The 16520-nt window shown below is 38.6% G+C and overlaps 1 protein-coding gene across 1 annotated transcript in view; it reads right to left on the bottom strand.

Annotated features, from left to right (window-relative positions):
• pkd1a (polycystic kidney disease 1a) overlaps positions 1-16520 on the bottom strand; it is a 65341-nt gene that overhangs the window by 40292 nt on the left and 8529 nt on the right. Inside the window, exons 2-9 of the mRNA XM_017416971.3 lie at positions 10133-10204; positions 8361-8429; positions 7306-7377; positions 6152-6315; positions 4480-4730; positions 3779-4039; positions 3476-3644; positions 1288-1465 (exon numbers count right to left, since the gene is read on the bottom strand). Of these exons, the coding sequence (XP_017272460.1) occupies positions 1288-1465; positions 3476-3644; positions 3779-4039; positions 4480-4730; positions 6152-6315; positions 7306-7377; positions 8361-8429; positions 10133-10204 (1236 nt within the window). The remainder of the gene's footprint in view (positions 1-1287; positions 1466-3475; positions 3645-3778; positions 4040-4479; positions 4731-6151; positions 6316-7305; positions 7378-8360; positions 8430-10132; positions 10205-16520) is intronic.

Raw genomic sequence — 16520 nt, 5'->3', positions numbered from 1 at the left:
TGCATTCTTAAGCTCGTTTTGGTTTTTAAATACCCTTTAGCTACTTTTAGCTTATAGCTAGCCTTTTACATTCCTAATGAACCTTTTGTTACTTTAAGCATCTAACCAGTGTTCTGCTTGTTTTAGCTTTAATGAATTAGTTTCAGCTTCTTCAGCAAATTTCAGCAAAGCTGTTCAGCGCTCAGTATTCACATTGTATTTTTACAAAAAAAAAAAAAAGCACTTTCTTTATCGTTTTAAAAGTACTTTATGAGTAATTGACTTTGGCAAAAATATAAGACAACAAGAGGACAGGGATTAAAACTTACAAAGAGTAAAAGAACAAGAAAAAGTTCTTCATGTCTAAAAAAAGAAAAGCTGTTTTTTTTTTGTTTCTTATATAAGCGAGGGGGTGGAGGAACAGGACTGGAAGGGAGAGAAGGGACACGCTCCATCTGCAGCAGTTTTTTTTCCCTTATTTACTTCAGATTATGAGACCCTTTACCCTCACATTATCACACACACACACACACACGGTATTGGATGTGGACTTCTCCTCCAGGGGTGTTTACGTCACAATTCAGCTGTGCTTTTACAGATGTGTTTTTGCAACTTTCTTTCACCTAAACATAAAACTCTAGAGGTCTTTGGGCCAACCTAACATTTCCAAAACAAAAGCCGAATCCAAAGCTCTGTGCCGTCAGTGTCCACGTGCAGTTCTTTATGTTGAAAAATATGAACTATTTCTGACTAATCCTGATAAAACGCACACATGTAGGGAAATCAGTAGAGAGAATAAATACAACCCAAACTCCAAATCAAACTACTAATACTGAGAAGTTGTATTTGTTTTATTAAGCTATTAACAGCCATTTAAGAACAGACTGATAAAGTCACATTCTGTGAAATAATCAGCCTGAAACAGGCATGGAGATGCAAGAAAAACACTTTCTGCACAACTTACTCCTGTAAACATGTATCTTAGAGTGATTTTGAGATAATCAGTTATCAAATGTTCTGCATCTGTCTCCATGTTTCTTTAGTGTCACAAAATCATAGTTTGTGCTGCAAGCATGGACGTCACACTGCGTGAAAGAGCTGGTAGGTAATCAGATTTCCATCAGACAACTTTCTGAATTAATACTTGCTATAATTGTGTGTATGTTGACATCTGAAGAGTTGCTCTGTATTGGCCAGAGTCACAGAAACTTATTCAGGACAATAAATATCACCGTTTCAGAACAAAACAAACGGATTGAATGCAATTATAAAAAGAACTTGAGGTTATAGGAGCAAACCAAGACTCACTGTGTGACTTTGCCTGCCAGCAGGCTACGCAGTGCGTCACTCCGGACTACCGCCAGATCTCCGCCTCGGTTCACACACTGGCGCCGAGCGTCGGTCCAGCTCAGCTCCTCCGGAAGGATCTCGAAACAGCTTGAGGTCTCGTTGTGGCGCACTCCGACTTTGGGGCAGTTAGGGGAGGCTGGAAGAGAACAAGACATGCAGGTGATTTCACAGAAAACACATTTACACGGGTTTGTGGAAATAAATCACTTTACTTTAAAAAAAAAAAGAAGAGTATAAGCACAGAATAAATCTGACAACTTCCACTGCCAACACGTACAACAACATTTAACAGATCAGCAGAAATAACTTTAATTAAATGTTAATGATTTTTGTCCTGATTATGTATTTAAACCTCAGTTTTATTTTTTAAAGAACATTAAACACTTGCTTGTATCTAAGTGTTTTAAGACAAGATCAGCAAGTTTAGATGTTGGTAAAAAATTAAAAACTTTAAAATATTAAAATGCTGCAGTAGCAGTTAGTGCCTTGTGTTGATTTCTATTTGCTGAAGTTACACCTGTCTCCCTGTGGAAAAACTAATCCAACAATAGTTCAAAGAAAAGAAACCTCTTACATAAATCAAATACCAGTGAACGAGTAAAAAGAAACAAAAAGAAAAGATTTGCGATTCCAAGAAACTGTTAGACAATGCAGAGGCACACAAGTGAAGGGTTTGAAGAGCGGTGTCTTTGTTGACAAAATGAGAAACAAGAGTTAAAGCAAATGCAAAAAATAAAATAAAAAATGTCCTGTGTATAAAAGAAAATGAAAGGTAATGTTCGATTAAAAAGCTCTGATTCCTGAGAGGAGACAGACAGCTGCAGGTTTTTAACTTTTACAGACATAACCCATATTTATAAAATAATAAACAGCTCGTCACATGACAGAGCGCCAGGAGGTGAAATATGCCTCGTGCTGAAAAGCCAACAGAAAGTAATCGCCCAACTTTGCCTCCATCTGAAGTTCTGCAAACATTCGACCATTTTTTTGGCTTATTGTTTGAGTTTTTCCAGCCCATCTCTGTGCTGCTCTGGTTTACTTTTGCTGATGTCATTGTGTGTGTTTTTGACAGCTGCAGGCAGATGTTTTTATTAACAGAGTTCCTGAACTCAAAGGGGACCACCTGCTCACTGATGGACAAAAAGAGACAAAAACAGCGACTAACCGGTGAAGGTAGAAAATCATTTAATACCTAATTATCCTCCTGTAGGTGACACGAGTCCACAGCAGAAAAATCCACTCCTTTAACCAACTTTTACTTTCAATCCATCTTCAGCTACTTACCATCCAACATGTTTTACCAACACAGTAAAGATATTCCCTCTAAATATATTAGACTATAGACAGAATGGGTGGATATAAGGTTTTTTGTTCTCCTCAGAAAGGGACAAAAACAGGTTGCAAATATTTTTACAAATACACCTTTAATACGCCCCCCAGCCTCACATATTATAATGTAATAAATAAAAAGCAAAACCAGGTTTTTCTTTAATCTTATGTACCTTAATGTTCCATATTTTGCTAACAGAGCACTTTGCTGTCAGGCAGCAGGTTTACTTGTGGTTCCTAGAGTTGCTAAAAGTAAAACAGGAGGCAGAACTTCAAGTTATCAGACTCCCTGTTTGTTAAACCAACCTCCAGTTTCTGTCCGTGAGGCTGACCCCCTGTCGACTTTAAGACAAGGATTAAGACCTTTTTATTTGATTCATGATTTGATTCCTTTGTATTGTAACCTGAGATGACTTTAGCAGTAAATATTTAAACAAACTGAACTGAATTACCTCCAAGTTCATTTGTAATTTCATATAAAATGGTAATGACCTGTTAGACAAAAAAAAAAAAATCTGCTTTTTAGATGACTTTAACAACAGGGACGATTTATTACATCTTCTGTTTAGGAACTACAGTTTAAGAAGTTTCACCTTGAATAGCAGTGATGGTGCTTGTGAGCATCCTTTCAGTTTCCCTGGTGACACCCATTCACATCAGGCTAAAACTCAGATTTGCGTCATCAGAAGAACACAAACTAAATGGATGTTGACTAACATGAGCAGCTCAGGGTCAAAAAACTTTTCCAAACAAAAAAAACCACCCATCAGTCCATCAGTTGAGCACCATTAGCTGCTCGGAGTTTGAGTGTTTTTACCTTTGGCAACCTGGACACTGTCTTTTGTGATCGTCCACTCCACGTCCATGCCAACGCCGCCCCAACTGACGAGCGTGACCTCGAGACTCTTATTGGCCACAGCGAGAGGCGGACAGTGTAGCTCCAGTTTGGGAGGAAGAGTCACGCTCACCTGCGTGCGCGCCGACACCTGAAAACACAAAATTACACCGAACGTTACCACAAAAATGTTCTTAAAGCAGTTACTATTACACGCTGAAAATATAGAAAAAAGCTCCAGGTGAGCTGTTCGAAGGAAATCTAATGAAATGTTTTGTCGCCTGCCTCTTTGTGTCCCGCCCAGGCCATCAAGCTGACTGCGTAGCGTCCTGGGAGTCCGTATTTGTGAGCCGCTGTGGGGGTACCCACTCCTGTGGCGTTGACCCGTGACGAAAGGTCACCAAAGTCCCAGGACAGCGTTACGGGCGTGACGGAGGAGGCGGCGGAGAAAACAATCCAGTCGTGAACACTTTGCAGCGGGAGAGGCCTCACTGACACGGCGAACTCCACCGCAAACACATCACGAGCCAGAGTCCACCCACAATCCTGTCGATTGAAGGAAAGTATGTGAGCGAGACGAGGTTCTGGTGTTAATACCGACGAGTATTTAAAAGTAAAATGAAACCAGTTTCCTGTTATTTGTGGAGATATTTGTGGTTTCACTATTATCCTTATGGGTTTAAATAAAAACTAAATGAAACATATGAACAGATTAAATTTAAAATAAACAGTTCTTAAATTTTACTCTAAAGTTTTGGATAACTCTTCTTGAGTTGCACTCTTTAAGAAAACTAAATCCGAGAATACTGGGAAGCCACAAAGGAAAGAGAGTAGTTGAAAGACGCCACTGCAGAGGATGTCTCGGCTAGAAGCTGCTCTTTATCATGTAATGACTGACTGGTTAACAAAAATTGTTTACTCAGAGCATTAAAAGCCATAAATTGACTTTATCCAGGACTCAGAGTCTTACAGTGAGTGACACGTACCGTCATTACGTCGCGGTTCGTACAGGCGGCCGAACACTCAGAGCCGCTGATGAAGTTGGGTTCGTTGTTTGTGCTGCAGAGGCACTCGTGTCGGTTTCCCAAGCCCCCGTAAAGGTGCGATAACCCAAAACACACACTGTTGCACTGCTCCCGCGTGAAGTTTCCAGGGCTGGAGAAAGTGAAGATCACAAGCTCACTTCGTCCTCCTCCTCCGCTGCCGCTGTCTTCGAGGCAACCCGCGTAGCTCGGACCTGAAGCACAAAGGATTTCAGAGGCCAGAGGCCAAAAATGTTACGTTGTTAGAGTTTTAAAGCTAGGCATGCTACTATTTCTGAGTATCACTGAGCAATCCATCTCCTTTTTAAAAGGGGAATACTCCATATGTTTAATGTTACTCTTTAAAAACACCTCTTCCACAGGTTGCTATGATTAGCTCAATATCTTACCCTCACCCACATTGCAGATCCAAAGAAGCATAGGTGTTATTTTTTTTATCAAATCTAAGCAAAACCATTGAGGTTACATAGTGTACAGTAGGAAATACTAATGCTAAAATTTTTCGTATGGGTAAAATAATGATTTGTGCCCTGAAAACTAACATGTTGGCCGCAAAGTTTCAGTCTCTCCTTAGATCTATTTATTTTGAGTGACGAGTGGTATAGACCAATGGTGTCCAATCCTGGTCTTTGAGGGCCACGATCCTGCATGTTTTAGATCTCTCTCTGCTTTGACACACCAGGTTAAAATAAATGTGTCATTAACAGGCTTCTGCAGAACCTGAAGACATGCTGAAGGGGTAAGTCAGCCACCGAATCAGGTGTGTTGGAGCAGAAAACAACAAAAACATAAGAATAGATTCCCTCGAGGACCAGGATTGGACCCGAAACACAAAGAGCTGCGAAGCTGAAGCAAGTCAGTAAAACTGAAAAAAAAAAGAAACAAAAAAGACTTTAATAAACAAAAGGTGCTGCAGGGCAGGAAGTGTAAAGCTACAGGAACAGAACCAGGAATAAAGTCAAAAACAAAATACAACTAGAAGCACTCAGAGAGCACAAACCTCCAAAGCCTTAGCATTATTTAAAAAAATAACCACCGAAATTTAACCAGTTGTTTCTCGTGACGACCCTGACATTTCCTGAAAATTTCACCAAAATCTGTTTATTAGTTTTTAAGTAATCTTGCTGACAAAGAACCCCTAACCTGCTTGTTGGAGATAATGATCCAGCAAAGAAAACATAGATCTTAAGTTCAAGCAGAGATAATCAACCTAATGAGACTCAGGTGGGAACTGAAGCTCAAACAGGAAGCAAAACCAACTAAATTGTACAAAGGAAATAGTCCTTCAAAATAAAACAGGAAGCCTTAGCTTTTTTCTGTCTTTTCAAACATTTCGACACTCATTTGACGTAACCCTCGCCATTTGCAATGACATTTTCAATGTGCTGTTTTCCCCCCTCTAGTTTTTCACTACTACAGCTTTAAAACCAAAAGTGACAAAGCACTTAACCTTTACAAATGTATTTTTTAAGATCTACTTTTAATTTCCCAAATGTAAGCATGTAAAAGTTGCCGAACTACTTTATTTTTTTTGCACACTGTACGCATCTAAGCCCAGATTTTTCTGTAAATGCTGAGACTTAGGCGGCGTGTTAGCATGTGCTGGATTTCTTACCGCAGGTGAGCAGGCTGACGTTGAGCAACGGCTGCTGGCGGAGTTCAGGGGGGTGGTTGCAGAGCATGGCGTTGGGGCGCCTGACCTGCACCCCTTTTTCCTGGAGCCACCTCACCAATCGGAACAGCTTGCAGTCGCAGTCAAAGGGGTTGTTGCTCAGATCGCTACAGCAGAAGAAGAAACCATTTTTAATGCACCACACACCGAATTACCACTGTGTGCTGTTTAAGCCACTGGTGGCAAGTATGCATGTTTTAGATAACCTTAAAAGCAGAATAATATTAGAAAATACCTTGTTTTAGCGTCAGCTCAGTCACTTCAATTACATTTTATTGTAAGCACAAACAAATTAGTTTATGCTTTTAAAATGTTAAAACTAACGAGTTAGAAAAGGAGAATATTAGCGATTAGGCTAGCACTTAGCATAACAGCTAGCTCTTTCCAAATGTTTACAAAATAAAACACTTTTCCATAAGAATAAAACAATAACTCTATATGTTTTATTTTGCCAAATAAATATTAGATTTTTTTTGTTCAAATTTTGAAGAAAATAAAGCAAAATAAACTTCACAAAAAGTATTTAATTCCTTCTATTTCTTTAAAATCTTTCTTCAATTCAGAAATGTAACTCAAAGCATGTTGTGCTTTGTTAGTAATATATTTTATAAATTTTGTATAATTGCTTGTTGATATTCTGACCTTCAAGATGAAGTAAATCATAACTCTTGTAAGATAATACAGAGTGTGAAGATGTACCATACAAAACAAGAAATATGTAACAAGCATGACTAATCTTGATTATCTTTGGATCTGCGATGTACAAAAAACACATAAAAAAAGGTAAATCGGTAATAAAAAGCGACATACAAAAGGTTCAATCATTTAAACAAAAAGCAAATAAAATGAGCTTCAAACAGGATGAGTTGTATACTATATAGGAAAGTAAGAAGCAAAGATTTGAATGTTAAAACAAAAATCTACAGGTAAATGATTAATAAATGTCAGGATTATGTGAAACATACCTGCTTTGGATTATCAGTTACTCTTCCAGGTAAATTTAATTCACAATTTTCTATATCTCCATTTTTTTAGACAGACAAAAAGATTCAAAGATGAAAAGAAAATAGCAATAAAGAACTTAAAAAAAAACTTACATTTTTGTCAAATTACAAAGGTTGTCACATATTCTTTCTTCTATGGTGGTAATTTGGTTGTTGCTCAGATCTCTGGTGGCAGGAACAAAGACAAATTACAGCTGACAATAAAACAACAAAAAGTCTCTTTTCTTTTTCGTTTTGACAGCTCTGAAAGGAATTACTGACTTAATTATAGTCGTGTTTGGATCTTAGCGTTGATTTCTATCGAGTTAGTCACTGAGTAAAAAAAAACTCAAAGTCAATAAAAAGTGGTTTGATAGATGAGAATTTAAAATAGATTTCTGCTTCAGAATCCACTTCTACATCGATGCAAAGGACATTTGTATTTTATAAACTCAAAGGAATTCTTAAATCCCTGTTTTAGATTAAATGAAGCATATGCTCAACAGAACCTCTAAAGTAGTTAATAAATAAAACATGACCTCAATCCTAAACATTTAGAGCTGATTTTTTATATATCTGTGTTTTTGACAGAAATTGAGACCATATTTCTCCGTCTCCATCTATCTGCATCGTTTTGATGCATCCCCCTCCTCTTCCCTCCTTTCCCCCATGTCCAGTCCTTTCCTTCTCCACTTGAAACTCCTCACTCCCTCCTCCCTCACTGAAGCTAAATAATGGGGCTGTTGTGTGGTGGTTTGGACGGAACTGATGGAAACCATCAGTCTGCTCTCATCTCACACACACACACACACACACACACACACATAAACATGTGCTTAAACGCCCATTCAGTGAGTGGAATAAGTAAGGTAATGGGTGAAGGAGATGGAAAGATGAAAAGAGGGAGGCAGTGGGAGCCCTGAGCAGTAAGCTGTAATTTAAATTAATCGTACTGTGATTAGACCGTGTGTGCCTGTGTAGGTATTTGTGTGGACTGTGTGAGGATTTTTTAATGCTCTGTGGTCTAGCTAAAGTGCTCATGGGATTTCAGCCTACTTAAATCCAGACTAAACCAAGCTTTTTTCCTTGGTGCGCTTTTGATCTTTCTCAGTTTCCTCTCTTAGGTCTCAGACTGACAGGTCGATGTTGTCCTCTGATTTTATACTCACAGGACTGACAGTGGCCCACAACAGAATACTCCTCTGGGGAGAACGTTGATCCTGTTTCCTTGGAGGTACCTGAAAAAGAAAGAAAAATAACATTAACATAGAGTTGTAATGACATCATTTATCTTCTATGTAATCTGTAGTAAATTAGTGCTTTTTTGAATGATTGATTAGGTTTTAAAAAGGTTTCTAGAACTGGAAGTGGCAGAGCTGAAGATGTTGAGGTTCTCCTTGGGAGGGACGAGGATGGACAGGATTAGGAATGAGGTCATCAGAGGGACAGCACAGGTTAAAGGACTGGGAGATAAAGTTAGAGAGGCCAGACTGAGACGGTTTGGACATGTGCAGAGGAGGGACAGAGGGTATATTGGTAGAGGGATGTTAGAGACGAAAAGGAGACACGTGGATGCAGTTAGAGAGGACATGGAGGGAGTTGGAGTGAGGACAGAGGACACAGAAGACAGAGTTAGATGGAGGAGGGTGACTCGCTGTGGAGACCCCTAAAAAAGGGAACAGCCAAATAAAAAAGAAAGAAGTACTTTATCCTTTAGGATTAACAGTAAAAAGTATCAGATGTGAGCTGGTGATAGTTTCATGGTTTGGGCCTGCTCTGGTTAATCTGAGTATTTATTGAGTGTGTTCTGAATTATGTCAGAAAAAAGAAATGAGACAAATCTTCATAGGAAGTGGATCGGGAAGCAAAATAAGCACCTAAACGATTCCCTCAAAGAATGGTTAAAGCCTTGTTTTAAGTGGGGTTGAGTGGAGTAGTTGTAAGCTGTGAGTGTCCTACCTGCAGCAGATAACAGACAGAGCGATGTCTGTCTGAGTGATCAGGGGAAAATTCACATAAAGTCAAGCTAACTGCTAGCAGAGCCATTTAAGAGTGATTTAAATTTTTTTTCTCCATGTAAACCAATTTAAGTGTGAACACAAGCCAATTAGATATTTTAGTCCTAGATTAGATTTTGATCGCTTTGTCACGGTTCTCCTTGTTTATAATCTGCTACAGAGAACTCAGTCCCACTCACATAATCACAAAACAGATGTTATAAGCTGCCGGTCAGTAATTGAAGAACTTCTGGCAGATTTAGATGATTAGCACCCAAGATGTTTTTTAGCAATGTCTGTGCACAACAGATGAGAATGATGATGAGAGGATTTTCAGTTGAGAAAATAGTGACAGCGTGTCATGCAAACATGACGATGTGTTTTATCCATTTTTACCAAGGTTAGCTAGTATGTTTGAAAGCATGTGAAGAATAACAGCGACTGAGTCAAGTACAGGAAAAAAAGCATGAACAGAAGGGACATTTTTCAAAATAAAATACCCTGCAGACCAACATATATATAATATATATATAGATATTTTTCAGAAATGTTTTAATTAATTCTGTGCGACCTGGTAACGAATGATCCATGGACCAGTTCTGGTCCTGTTGGGGACCCAATAAGGTACAGGACTGACTAGAAGAAATTGAATGTTGGTCTGCAGTTGCTGCTGCACACGGAGGCAAAGTTTAGTCGCAAACATGTGAAATTGAATGATTTTCCTATAAAAAGAACAGAAAATGTCAAATTGATAATTCAGATCATTTCTTTATTGGTGTTCCCCTTTTCGTCTCCTTTAAGACTTGTGTGAAAATCGTCTCTCTTCAGGTCAAACTGAAGCAGGAATGCAGAAAATGCTCAAAGCCTCACCACGCCCATGGATAGATGAAGAGATAAAGTGAAATTACTTGAACACGTCGTTGCACAACAGCTTGTTTACTTACAGCTCTCGGAGGCCTGTGAGACGATCCAACAGGCTGGTATCGAGGGAGGAGATGTGGTTCTTGGACAGATCTCTGTGGGAACAAAGTGACAAATCCACACTTAAACTGAACGCGGGAGAAATAAAATGCATACAGTCACAAAATCATCGTACGTTAAAGTAACCTGTGATTGTTAAAGTGTCTGAAAAATTACATGGATGACGAAAAGGAGACATCAAAGTTTTGAGAACAACAGGATTAATAGGGAAATATTCTCAATATAAGAACAAACCAGCTTAAACACTGTGTAGCTTTATAAAAAAATACAAATTTATTTAAAGTTTTTTAAACCTTCTCCTAACTCATGATGTCTGATGAAGCTGTCAGCTAACAGGGAGAAAATACAGCATTCATACGTTCATCTGCTGCACTTTTTAAAGCAACATTAGTCATGACGATAGCTCATCAGAGATCACGACTGTGTTCTCCTTTGGTTCCGTTCTGCCCTTGAAGTAGGAACAATCACTCACACACACTTTCACACATCTTCCATAATCAGAAAATCAGAGCTGAACAATAAAACACAGCCAACAGATTTCAGGTTTTGGTTGTGTTTCGTTGTGTTTTTGGAGCCAGGGTTTGCAGGTAGAAAAACCCCCCCAAAAAACCCCAATATTTACAACAACTTCAGCTGTTCAACTGATCAGTTATGTGTCGCATCCACGATTTATTTTCTGTAAATCTAAATTAAACGCAGATTCACCGAGAATGATGGATTTCTGTTTTTGCAGGGGTTGTTTTTTTGTCGTCGAGGGTCCAGCAAATGTTCAGCGAGTTCATTGCAAGCCTTCGACATGGTGCCAAACAAAAAAAAAAAAAAATCCAAATCAGGAATATTTTCAGTTTTGGTGTAGAGCAAATTAATTATGCTGTGTATTGTTGTTAACATGGTTTAATAGACAATAACAGGCTCAACAAATCTTTCTCTACAGGCAGAAAACACCTTCTGAAGTGAGCTTTAAAACACTTTTTACAGTTTGTCGTTTCAACTTTAAAAAGACAGAAATACAAATAGTGAGAAACCAGCAGCTCTGTAAGAAAGTGAGATCTGTTGATCTTTAGCATTAAGTGGCTTCAGTCTCGTCTTCCTGCACAGCAACGCTTCAGCTGCACGTGAGAACAAAAAGACAAAAAAAAGAAGAAGGAAAAAAAAAAATCCAAGCTTGGAGACAAGAAGCCAAAGGCTGAGAGGCCAGAAAAGCGAAGTGAGACACAACAACATCCTGCTGGTGATCAGAAAGGCAATAAATTACGAGTCCAAAGCTTTACTGGCTTTTTAAACCACAGCTCTGTTCTCAACAAGTTCAACAGATGCTAATTTCACAGAAAACTTTAAAGGCAACGCAATCCTGCAGCAGGGAAAGAGTGAGCCGAAGTCTATGGGGCCGAACTGCACTCCTTCTTTTCTCTCACACTCATTTTCTTTTTGTGTGTGAACAGAGAAGGACGCCCGTTCCCAAAAGGAAACATCTGTACATTCCAGACCAGCTGTGTAAGAAAGATGGAGACCAAGAGAAAGAGAGGAGACTTCTCCTCTGCTAAACCCATCAGAGGACGAAAAAAGGGGCAGCAGCAGAAAAAAAAAAAAAAGAAGCTCCGCCCACTAACTGATCATTCACACATTCGACCGATGACTCGCCTTGTGTCAAGCTCTCAACATCAACCCAGGCGTGTGTGTGTTTCTCACACCTGATGCTAACCCAAACAGGACGAGATAAAGAACAGAGAGAGGCTGTGTGAACGTATGTGTGTTTAACACGACCATATAATGTGACCTTCAGCATGTCTATTAGCAACAGACTCCCGTTCTCTCAGCTACCTCTGGACACACATGGTTTTACTTACACACACACACACACTGAGCTCACATATGGTTCTGTTTTGCTAACAGTGTGGCCAATGATCTAACAACTCCTTATAAGGCCTGTCTGGTGCCACTTATTCTGAGCTGGAAGATGAAAACACACACACACACACACACTCCTCACTGACTACACTGAGCTCGGTCAGATGGACTGGGTACAGCCTCTAAAGAAAATCGGGACACTACGAAGTTAAACAAATGTGAAATGTGGGAAGTAAAGAAGACAAAAGGTTGATAAAGTCGCCTGAATGCTGCTTTTAGTTTCTTCTGTGTTTTTTGCAACCAAATTACTTCTACAAACTTTGTATTTTAACCGTTCATTTATCAAAATGTTTGACTCGATCAGTGAACTATGACGTGTAGTATTTGTAACTTTTATATTTTTTTAAATTATTCAACTACTTACAAAGGGTGTTGCCATTAAAATACACAGATTTTTTTTCAGCTCCCTAAATCTACTTCAACAAAATTTGCTCTATTTTGGTCTTTTTATGCTCTTTTTAGCTTTTAGATTCTGTTCTGCTAATTTTAGCTTTTAGCCATGATTTTACTACATTTAACCTCCTGCTGCAATTTTTCTACATTTAGCTTTACAATTTTGCTAATTTTTTATCATATTACTATAATTTTGATACTTTTAACTTTTAGCTACAATTTAGCTAATTTGAGCGTTTAGCTACTGTTCTGTAAATTTTAACTTTTAGCTACAGTTTTGCTAGTTTTAGCTTTTAGACACTGTTTTCTAGCTTCTAGATAGGGTTTTGTTCTATTTAGCAATTGTTTTTCTACAATTAGCTTTAATCTACAGGTTTTCTAATTTTAGCTTTTATCTGTAGTTGCGCTCCATTTAGCTTTAAGCTACAGTTTTGCTGAGTTTAACTTTTGTTCTGCTTATTTTAACTTTAACAGTTCAGCTCAGAATTCACGCTTCAACACATTTCAGCAGCTGTTTTAGCACTCAAACTGCATGTTATTTCTTTATACATATCTTTTCTCCTGTCTATTTGTGCCAAAAAAAGGGCGAAAGCTAAATTGTTCCATAGGTTACAGACCGACATCTGCTTCATCTTGGCAGTAAAGTAGTCCTGAATGTCTGTAAGTGAAGGCCAACGCTCCACTAACCCACTAAACACAGCCTCGTCAGTGGTGGCTTTCATCCCCATCAGCCTCCTGTCCTGATTACTCACTCCTCCACTCTCCCCCCACAGATTCATTAACTGTGTTTACACTGAATCTGATGGGTGGAAGTGAAGAAAGGAGGTGCAGACAGCTGTGAAGTCCTGCCCATCTCGTGTCTGAGATGGAGATGAGCTGAAAGCAAAAGGCCTGATGGGAGATTTTCCTTCCATACAAAGGCAGGAAACTTTAGGATCCAGGGGCCGAGATGAGAAGAGGTTTCGATCTAAAAGGGCTCACATCTTGCCTCACACTCTGGCCCTCGTCCTCTCGTCTCCTCGTCTATTTAGAACATTTTGTCCATTTTTCCAGCCGGTGCTGCCCGGGTTGTCTGGTGTCCAGCTGGCAAGTGAAGGACAGCTGTGTGCAGCGGTTTTTTACACACTCAGCCCAAAAGTGATGCACTCACACACACTTTTACAGCCCTTCTACATTCTGGTAAATGAAACTGTGTCAGTTCCTCATCTCTAAATCATAAACTACAGAAAAAAAGAAATTCTAAGGCATAATTTTAGTAAAACAGCTGACAAAAGACACATAAAAAAGAAATAACTTGCAAAAAAAAAAAACAAAACAAAGAAAATCTAGACACAACAAAAAAAAAAACTTTCAAAAAGAATTATTTCTGCAAACTTGCCAGCAAAACAACAACAAATGTTTTGTGTAATTTAAGACATCTTGTGAGCTTCAAGTTCTGCTTGTTTAAATAACAACATGTATTACTGATGCAATATATGTTAAACATCTGCCAAGAGGATGTCTGGTGTGCTGCAACAAGCACAACCAATCTATCAATCGCAAACGATTTCTACATCAACAAAACAAAAACCGTCTACTTTAATCGCACTGTAACAAACTAACCAATAAAAAGAAGCCAGGAAGTAAAAAAACACAACCAAAGGCAACATTAAAGGTGAGGAAAAATCTAAAAATCATAAATAGATAAAATGTCCCAGGAAAATGGTGCAGGACATAAAAGAATAAGATTAATTCTGTGACCTTTCCTTGAAAATATTAATTCATTGATTCCGGTTTATTTGATAAGAGACAGAACACGAGTTCAGATCTTTGTGTTGAGTTTCGCTTGTGTTGCTGATTGAAGGTCAACCAAAGGAAACATTCGGCCTTCTCACGATGTTTATGGCTTCCATTCTGCCAAACGAGGTACGAGGACAACGGCACAAAACAAATCACATTTTTTTCCAAGGCTTCATATAGACTAGAGGTGGGATTCTTTAGGCGATTTGATTCAGTTCCTGTTCAGAGGCTGCGGTGTAAAAATAAAATGACTCTTGATGTGTCCATAAAAACCAAATCCTCACCTTAGACTGTCTCAGACCTAAAAGACACTAAATCCTCTGTTCTACACTGCAGCATAAACATTTTCTTTCACACCTTTGTGTTGAACGTTCTCCTAAAATAACTCAAAGTATTTAGTCAAAGAGGCTTTTGCATAAAAAAATAAACACAATTACATAAAAACAGCAATAAAGTGCACTTTTGATATGTTGTACGGCACATGTGTCATCCCAGATCCAGATCCGGCCCTCTGTAACATTTCATCCGGCCCCCAAGATAACGTATAGATTTCATCAGGTCCGGTCCTCTAGTCTGGGACAGATCAAATCTCTGATTCTTATTTTGCTTTAAAAAAAAAACTGATCCTAATTAGTGAAGTTTTCTCTTGACAGTGACTTAAAAACCAAAAATACATAGTTTTAATAAAAAACTAAGTTTAATTTATGCAATTTTTTATAAATACTGATTGTGATTGGCCCTTGGCTAGGACCATATTTTTAATTTTGGCCCCTTGTGTCACTGGGTTTGACACCTCTGTTGTACGGGGTCTGCTTTTTCTGCCAGATTTCATCTAAATTCCAGGTTTTATGATGTAACTTTTTTCTTTTTCACCTAAAAGCATTTTATTACATGGTGGATTAATCAGAATTCAATAATTTTGTGTTTCAGTTCAACAAGTACTTTTTATTATAAATAATAACAATAAAAAAAACCTTCCAGTCATTTTGTAAAATAAAAGTTCCTCATGTTTGTTTCATAGGAAAGTAAAAAAAAAATAAAACAGTCCCTTCTTTGCTAAAAATGCTTTATATATGATGTTATGAATTCCGTTATAACCGATATAATTACATAATATAGACTGATACAACAAGCAAAACCCACCAGCAACATAAATACAGAGGGTAAATCTTTTACAGCCGAAGTTCCCAAACTTTTCAGATTTACACCCAGACAATAACAGTGGAAGAGTTTGATGGATTCAGAGTTTGGTTTTGTTCAGTTCTTATGGTTTCATGCTCATTTAATCCTCCAAGTCCTGGTTCTGATTTGGTCATCTTGATCCTCGTTTCCTGTTAAACTTTGTGGGAACTACCCTTGTGCTTTTGGTTAAGTTTACTTCCTGTTTTATTTTACAAAACCGGTCCGTTTTACTTGCTTTTGTCCGTCTGTTCCCGCCTGAGTTTGATTTAATTTCGGCTCCACGCTGTCTTGTGTTCGTTGGTTTCACCTCCTCCTGTGGGTTGAGCTCGTTTCCACTCTGCCCTGCATCGCCTTCAGTTATTAAACTTATCTGTCTGCATTCTGCTTTCGGCTCCTACCACCTACACACTGCGACAGGTAGGAAATGCAACTTTTTCTGGTTGACGTATACAAACATTACCAGGTTAGATTCATATAAACTGATGCAACAAGCAAAGCTAAGCAGAATCAAAAATAAAAATCTGCCATCCAGGAGGTAAACGAGACTCCAGCACAGAAAAGCAGAGTTTCACAGATAGAAGCTGGACCAATCCTTGGTGAAGATGACGACAGGCTTGGATCAATGCCCTTCTCCATCAGCTGGCAGCACACTCACTCACTTCTATATGTCCCCTTTGTTCTCTGCTGCTTTAATCAGTTTCAGCTTTACAGGCAGAAAATCAACTTCAAAAGGTCCTTTACTGATTTTCTGCCTGCAAACCAGCAGTGGATCCACTGGGAGAAAGCGCTTGCAGCATTTGTTAAATCTCACAATCGTATTCCTTTAGTCGTAACGAGGTTGCATAAGAACATGACTGCCTGGGTGTTTCTCTTTTTTTTTTTTTTTAGCCCTGGCAGTCGACACAGATTTCTTAACTCAAAAGCAATTTTTGCTGTGAACTTGACAAGATGTCATGACAGAGGATGCAAATTAAACGCACGCTCACTTTGCATTTTATTACAGTTTTTGGCAAGTTTATAAGATGACTTTCGATGACTTTCATCCTGAAAAGCTTTTATCAGCATTTCCCCTGTGCACCCTGACATCTT

The sequence above is a fragment of the Kryptolebias marmoratus genome, linkage group LG3 (assembly GCF_001649575.2).
Source record: "Kryptolebias marmoratus isolate JLee-2015 linkage group LG3, ASM164957v2, whole genome shotgun sequence".
In the NCBI taxonomy this organism is placed as follows: Eukaryota; Metazoa; Chordata; class Actinopteri; order Cyprinodontiformes; family Rivulidae; genus Kryptolebias; species Kryptolebias marmoratus.
The sequence above is the reverse complement of the archived record's forward strand: the minus strand, read 5'-3'. Positions and strand labels throughout refer to the sequence as shown.